The sequence below is a fragment of the Microtus ochrogaster genome, chromosome 7 (genome assembly GCF_000317375.1).
Source record: "Microtus ochrogaster isolate Prairie Vole_2 chromosome 7, MicOch1.0, whole genome shotgun sequence".
Lineage (NCBI taxonomy): Eukaryota > Metazoa > Chordata > Mammalia > Rodentia > Cricetidae > Microtus > Microtus ochrogaster.
Window position 1 is genome coordinate 24,354,260 of NC_022014.1, and position 8,047 is coordinate 24,362,306.

An 8,047-nucleotide genomic window follows, 5' to 3' on the forward strand; every position below is an offset into this window, starting at 1 on the left:
CTTGTAGACCAGGCTGGTCTCGAACTCACAGAGATCCGCCTGCGTCTGCCTCCTGAGTGCTGGGATTAAAGGCGTGCGCCACCACCGCCCGGCAACTCAGTGGGTTCTTGACAAGCTTGACAGTCTAAATTCAATCTGGGGATTCCTCAAAATGCAAGAAGACTGGCTCCAGCAAGTTTTCCTCTGACTTCTTTACAAGTGTATGTGTGTGTGTTTGCGCGCCTATGTGAGTTTATGTGCATGCAGATGCCTAGGAGGCCAGAGAGCATCAGATAATTTGAAACTGGAGTTCTAAGACAGTTGTAAGCCACCTCATATGGGTGCTAGGAACCAAATCCAAGACCTTGGAAAGAGCAATAAGTGGTCTTAACTGCTGAACTATCTCTCCAACCTCAATAAATAAAATATTTTATTAAGAAAGAAAATCCAAACCAAACACAGTGATAAATGCCTTTAAATCCCAGCACTCAGGAGGCAAGGTCAGTCTATCAACATAGTGTGAGCTTGAGAACAGCCAAGGCTACACAGTGAGACTCTGTCTCTTTGGAAGGGATCTAGGGCTGGAGAGAAAACTTACGAGTTAAAAGCAGGTACTACTGTTTCTAAGGACTGGAGTTCAATCCCCTACCTCAGGAAGCTCATAGCTGCCTGGAACTTCAGTCCCTGGGTATCTAACCCCTCTGACCATTATGAGAAAATTCCCTAATGTGCACATAACCCCCATCATATGCATAATTAAAAATGTAAATCTTAAAAAAAATCTATGGAGTACAGTCATAAGACAGACAACATCCACAAATAGTTATTTTGACCCCTCCCTATCTAGACCCCCAAAAGCCTCCTGTTAATAAGATGTACAGAAGGCTGGAGTGGCTCAGCGGTTAAGAGCACTGACTGACTGCTCTTCCAAAGGTCCTGAGTTCAATTCCCAGGAACCACATGGTGGCTCACAACCATCTGTAATGAGATCTGGTGCCCTCTTCTGGCCTGAAGGAATACATACAGACAGAATACTGAGAATACTGTATACATAATAAATAAATAAATCTTAAAAAAAAAAAAAGATGGACAGAGAAGTACAGGATAAGAAAAATCTCTTGAAGAATGGAGATTAGTTTTAAATATTTTTAATTTTATGTCTATATTTAGTCTGTATGTATGTATGTGCCTCCATATGCATGTCTTGTGCCCATGGATAAGGAAAGAAGGTATGAGATTCCCTGAAATTGGACTTCCACGTGGTTTGTGAATGGACACATGGGTGCTGGGAACCAAACTCAAGTCCTCTAGGAGAGCAATAAGCAAGTGCAACCACTGAGCCATCTATCTAGCCTTGTGAATCCTTTATGAACCAGGATTCCTGAGCAATGCTCACATCTAGAGTACACTATTTACTAGTTATGTGTTATAGAGATGAATATTTTGCATTGGCATGGATCTTGGTCTATTGATACAAATTTAAAGTCAATTTATTACACTGTAAATATGTATTTCTGCTCTTGTTTAAGGTATTGTGTTTGTGTAGTTCATTTAAAATGTAATATATAATTTTAAATTACAAATTAATTGATAATCCTTTATAATAGTCAAACTTATAGTCATGTTGGTTAGTTTTTCTATATATAAAGAGATTTATTTCAGTTAGATAAATAATTTTTAACACTTCAAAGACATATGGAATATGGCCTGGCATTTAAAATGTTTTAAGAATTTAGACTTTTCTCAACAATGAGACATGTTTGCTTCTGGCAGCACCAATTACTTCAGAGAGGTTGATGGGCATTGAAGAAACTCGTTATGGAATTTGCCTTCAATGTGACAAGGTTAATCATTTGGGTAAGAAACTGCTCTTGCCTTGATTGCTTGACAGCATGCTATGCAAACTGGACATGCAGGACCCACAGAAAAATGACTGCTGAACATTCCAAAAGACAGGATGGTCCTTCAGGGTTCCTGCCAGACATTCTGCAGGATACAGAAGAAAGTGACTGACAAACTGCCAAGATAGGCAAAGTAGCCTTTCAAATTTCTTGCTTCATGAAAAAGTGTGCTAGATATTATGGGCCTATAGCCTGAAGATGATGCCCCAACATTACAGAAGAACTTTGGGTGACTGTCCAGGAAGGGAGATGTCTCTGTCAATCCTAGAATTTTGGAAGCTGCTTACAATGCACTTCTTATTTACTAAGGTAACATTATAACCTTCTGGGTTCTTTGAAGAGTTGAAGACAGTTATAGTTTGCCTTAGTTATGATAAAAGGTAAATTAAATATGAAACTTTAGACTCACAAAGATAAAATAGGTGATAGTATATTTTCTTAAATTTTGCCAGATACAAAGAGACTAAATATTGTAACTAAAAAAAAAAAAAAAACAAAAAAACCCCAAACAAACAAAAAAACGGGAGATTATGTGGGATGTCCTTCTGTATTTTATTGACTAAAAATAAAGCTGTTTCGGCCAATGGCTTAGCAAGGTAAAGACAGGCAGGAAATCTAAGCAGAGATATAAAGTAGGCAGTCAGAGAGACACCATGTAGCTGCCGAAGGAGGACCCAGAACCTTTCCGGTAAGCCACAGCTTATGGCAATACACAGATTAGAAATGGCTTAATTTAAGATATAAGAGCTAGCTAGAAATATCCGAATTATTGGCCAAACAGTGCTGTAGGTTTTTTGTTTTTTGTTTTTTTTTTTTTGGTTTTTCGAGACAGGGTTTCTCTGTAGCTTTGGTGCCTGTCCCAGAACTAGCTCTTGCAGACCAGGCTGGCCTCGAACTCCCAGAGATCCGCCTGCGTCTGCCTCCCGAGTGCTGGGATTAAAGGCGTGCGCCACCACCGCCCGGCTAGTGTTGTAGTTAATAAAGTTGGAGGTCTGGGTGGTTGGGAAAAGTACGAGCAGCCTCTGCCTACAATGTGTCACCCTCTACCCAACTCTTCAACCAACTTCAACTTCCTGAAAGCAAAACAGACCCGAAGACTTAGAGAACTGGGGAAAGGGGCTCTAAAAGTGACCTATCAGCATCCTGTGGAAAACTTACTACTTCCCCATGTCCTCATCGGTCAGAAACGATGGCGCAAAAATTCTACCAATATTAGATAAGTCTTTCTGTTGCTAAAATGAGTGCAGACAACAGCAGTGGGCTCCATGCAGGCACTAGAATTGCTTGAATTAGAGTTTTCAGCATTTAGTACCAACAGAAACAAGTCAGTAGGCCTCACATAAGTGAAAACACAAGTTGCCATAGAAACTTGCACATCAGGATAAATGGTAGGGTGGGGGTGGGGAAGTAGGTCAATATTTCTGCTTAACCAGCTCTATTCAGTATCTTCCTCTCCTTGACTGAAACAGCATTCTCCGCCTGCCAGATCCCCACCAGGAGCAAGAGAGGAACGTCAGGTGAGCTGTCCAGAAAAATGGTGACTGAGGAGTCTGAGAAGAAGGAAGGGGAACCAAGAGGAAGGTCAACTCAAAATCTCCAGAGTAACCTGGATCTACCCACAGGGAAAGCAGTCGCCAATCTAGGGCGTCAGTGCTAAGAAACTGTTGCTGGGTTACTACAAATCAGAAGCTGTCACCCTCTCCCCCACTCCACCCCCAACACACACACCAGCAGTTTAAGTGCATTTAATGGAACACTGGGGAATGCATTATTAGCAGCTTAGGGATGACTACAGTGGGGGGGAGGGGAGCACTCTGTAGCACAGGAGGAACTCGGTCCCTTAGACAGCATCATTGATTGCTAGAAACCATGCAGAGCTACAAGACACCCTAAAAGGGAAAGAGGGAGGCTCATAGATTCCTTTTCTAAGTAAGTTGATTTGGAAAGAAAAAATCAAACTAAACTAACTTTGCACAAAGATATTGTCCTTTAACACTAGTGTCTGTGATGACTCTTTCATCCAAGAGGGCAAAGGAAAATTCTCTGGGTTGTTGTGGGGAGTGTCAGAGCCCATTATCAGTTCTTCCCAGCTGTGTCAAAAAAATGTGGGCAGCAGGTTAAGAAGACACTCTTGGAAGCAGGTGCTGTTCCCATTTCCCACAGCAGTTTGTGCCTGCACAGGGATAGCTAAGGGCATTGCTAATGATTTCAACCATCTACTGTGTGTCCTAGTAGTCTACAAAACAACAAGATAATATTTGGAAAGCAAAGGCATCTTTTAAACTAATGATCAAATTAAACACTAACTTCTGGGTACCCCACTGCACAGTCCCAAAGCCAGTCTAGGCATCCATGGAAAGGACACTCTATAGGAGCAGTTTCAATCCTGCAGTACATCTAGTTGTGGAGGAAGAATTGGCTCAGCTTCAAATCTGACCTTCATGTTTTCAAAAACAAGGCAACATCTGCAAATCATTCCTTAGTGCTCCACACACATCTATCTACCTCTCTGTCTATAGCAACGAAGACTCAAAGACAGCAACATTGAGTAGAGCTCTGGAGACCCAAAATGAATGCCCAAGTCCTTGGAAGAGGCAGCCCCAGAACAAGCCTGTTATGTGGGCACAGAGACCTGCAGGAGTCAGTCCTAACCTCCTCACACACCACGAGAATAAAGAGCTGGGCAGTCAAGCAGAGGTTAGAAAGTGTGTCTCGGGCTGGAGAGATGGCTCAGCGGTTAAGAGCATTGCCTGCTCTTCCAAAGGTCCTGAGTTCAATTCCCAGCAACCACATGGTGGATCACAACCATCTGTAATGAGGTCTAGTGCCCTCTTCTGGCCTTCAGGCATACATGCAGAAAGAATATTGTATACCTAATTTAAAAAAAAAAAAAGTGTGTCTCCAGTCAACAAGCAGACTACTCTTGCAGGGAGATGTGTAAATAAACACAGGCCATTCTATCAGTACTTCCCAGGGGCAATCAAAAAACCAGTTGGCTTGGTGTGTGTGTGTGTGTGTGTGTGTGTGTGTGTGTGTGTGTGTGTGTGTGTGTGTGTGTACGTACGTACGTACGTACGTACAGAGATACTGATGGCGGGCAGAGGAGGGTGCTGGAGCCCCTGGAGCTGGAGTCAGAGGTGTTGTGAGCTGTCAGATAGGGGTTAAGTTTGAACTATGGCACTCTGATAGAGCAGAAAGCAGCTTAACCACCGAGCCACATTTATAGCTCTTTTTGAGGCAATCTCCCTGGTACTACTTCAGATTGGCCTCAAACTCAGAATTCTTTTGCCTCTGCACTCCAAGTTCTGGGACTGGCACATGCTACCCATCCCCATTTTCCAGTGGTAATTATAAAAGACAAGCCAGAGCTTTTTCCTGAAATCAGCAAAATCCTTAGGTGTTAAACTCAAAAAGATATAGTCAGGGAGCTAGGAGTATAACTTGGGGTACAACATTTGCCTACAATGATTGAGACACAGGGTTCAAGCCCCAGCAATGAGAAATCAGAACAGGAGAGAAAAATTATTGCAAGCACAATGGCAGCTCTCTAGTAGCTTAAGAAAGCAGCAGTGGCCAGGCAGACAAACAGACTGAACAACGACCACCAGAAGTTACAATGGCCAGGTGTTCCTAAAGACTATGCTGCCTACACCTTTAACTTCTAAAAGATGCCAGGATGGGCTCTTGTTTATAAACATTTTCCACTTTGCCATAAACATTTGGAAAAATGGAAAGTCTCCAAATGGAAAACAGAACAGTACAGATTTAGTTCATTTATATTCTGTGGAAGCTTATCACGTGCTAAGCATTTGGAGACGCCAAATCAAGTCTTTACTTACCGGTACTGTGACATCATCATAAAAACTCCAAGCTAAGGCCCATCTCATTGTCCGGCCTTGACAGAACTCAGTGAAGGTGACTTTACGAACCTGAAACCAGTAGAAACAGAAGTTTTATTTGTTTTGAGACGGGATCTGAGGTAGCTAAGGGTGACCTTGAGCTCCTGATCCCCCCACCTCAACCACTGCATTACACCCTGCTGAAGTCTTTCTAGTGATGCTCCTGGCTGCTGACTCCTATTGAGGTTTTTTGTTTTGTTTTGCTTTTGTTAGTTAACAATCAGTATTTTCTTTGTTTGGTGGGTTTGGTTTTTCAAGACAAGGTTTTTCTGTGTAGCTTTGGAACCTGATCTAAAACTTGCTCCATAGACCAAGGTTGGCCTTGAATTCACAGATATCCCCCTGCCTCTGCCTCCTGGGTGCTGTGATAAAGGCGTGCACTACCACCACCCAGCCAAACAATATTTAAAAAATAAATAAAAAATAAAAGGTATATACATTTGTCTGATAATCAAAAAATTATATACAGAATTTTTTTTTTTTTTTGAGACAGAGTTTCTCTGTGGTTTTGGAACCTGTCCTGGAACTAGCTCTTGTAGACCAGGCTGGTCTCGAACTCACAGAGATCCGCCTGCCTCTGCCTCCCAAGTGTATATACAGAATTTTTATCTCTCACAAAATATTAGAATTTATAGATGTCTCATAGGTTAAATAATAAACACCTCGCCGGGCGGTGGTGGCGCATGCCTTTAATCCCAGCACTCGGGAGGCAGAGGCAGTCGGATCTCTGTGAGTTCGAGACCAGCCTGGTCTACAGAGCTAGTTCCAGGACAGACTCCAAAGCCACAGAGAAACCCTGTCTCGAAAAACCAAAAAAAAAAAAAAAATAATAATAATAATAATAAACACCTCAAACAGTTCTCTGAAGTCACTATAAAATGGTTTAAATAGTTTTTCTTTATTTCTTTAAAACAGGACTTGGCTACCTGGACCAAGGTAGCCTCTGATTTGCAATCCTCTTGCTTCTACCTCCCGGAGGCTGGAATTACAGATGTGGATAGCCCTGGCGGTGCTAAAGCTGAATGCAGGGCCTCAGGCATGCCAGACAAGCACTCACAGCTCCTAAGGCTGTATTTACTGCTGTTTTGAGACAGGGTCTCACTAGATGGCCCTGGCTTACCTTGAACTTGTTATGAAGACCAGGCTGGCCTCAAACTCAAACTACCTGCTTCTGCCTCCTGAGTGTGGGATTAAAGGCATGTACCACCTTCAGTTTTTGTTTACTTCTTTAAGTAGAAGAGCCAATCAAAAAGTATGGCCATACGCAGCTGGCCATATATCAGATTTCAATAAAGAAAAAAGAACTACTTTATAGGTTTTTTTTTGGTTGTTGTTTTTTCAAGACAGGGTTTCTCTGTGTACCTTTGGAGTCTGTCCTGGAACTCTGTAGACCTTGAACTCACAGAGATCCACCTTTCTCTGCCTCCCAAACGCTAGGATTAAAGGCATGCACAACCACCACCCGATCTACTTTGTAGTTTTTAATAACTGTAACAAGAAATATTGGACTGGAGATGGCTCAGCAATTAAGAGCAATTCTCACTCTTGCAAAAGACCTAGCATGGTTCCCAGAATCCACATGTTGGATTACAACCATTCATAACTCCAGAAAAGGATCTGACTTCTCCTGACCTTTGTGGGCACCCATACATCTACAGACAAAACATTAATACACACAACATAAATACATGTGTAAAAAAAAAAACTTAAAAATCACAATTAGCTTTATGGTATAAAGAAAGCTGCCCTACTCAGGCTACACTCTCAGAAGACACACCTGAATGGCAGTGACAAAGCTTACCCCTTGGGTTCTGAGCTCTTCCTTCAGAGGGGCTAGACTGCATTTCTTCCCCAGCATACAGCTGTACCACCTTGGAAAACACGAGACAAATGAAGAGTGATTATAAGCATCACTCACGAAAACATAAGCAAACAAATATTAAGTTACAAGTAACAATAACAAAGCTGCACAAATTAAGCAAACACTAAATCATATAATGGAAAAAAGGAACCCAAGACAACCTAAATAATAATCTGGGCTGACAAAACAGTTCAGAAAATGAAGGCCCGAGTTCAATAACTAGAGCCCATGGAAGCTGTTCTCTGACTTCTACAACCTCACAATGGTACCACATAAACATGCACAAGTAATTTTTTAAAAATTTAATAAAAGGGGGCTAGAGAGATGGCTCAGTGGTTAAGAGCATTGCCTGCTCTTCCAAAGGTCCTGAGTTCAATTCCCGGCAACCACATGGTGGCTCACAACCA

General features: G+C 42.1%; 1 protein-coding gene across 1 annotated transcript in view; it reads right to left on the bottom strand.

The window, feature by feature from the left end:
* Positions 1 to 8,047, bottom strand: part of Mettl16 (methyltransferase like 16) — a 57,582-nt gene that overhangs the window by 7,542 nt on the left and 41,993 nt on the right. Inside the window, exons 7-8 of the mRNA XM_005349567.2 lie at positions 7,581 to 7,650; positions 5,720 to 5,809 (exon numbers count right to left, since the gene is read on the bottom strand). Of these exons, the coding sequence (XP_005349624.1) occupies positions 5,720 to 5,809; positions 7,581 to 7,650 (160 nt within the window). The remainder of the gene's footprint in view (positions 1 to 5,719; positions 5,810 to 7,580; positions 7,651 to 8,047) is intronic.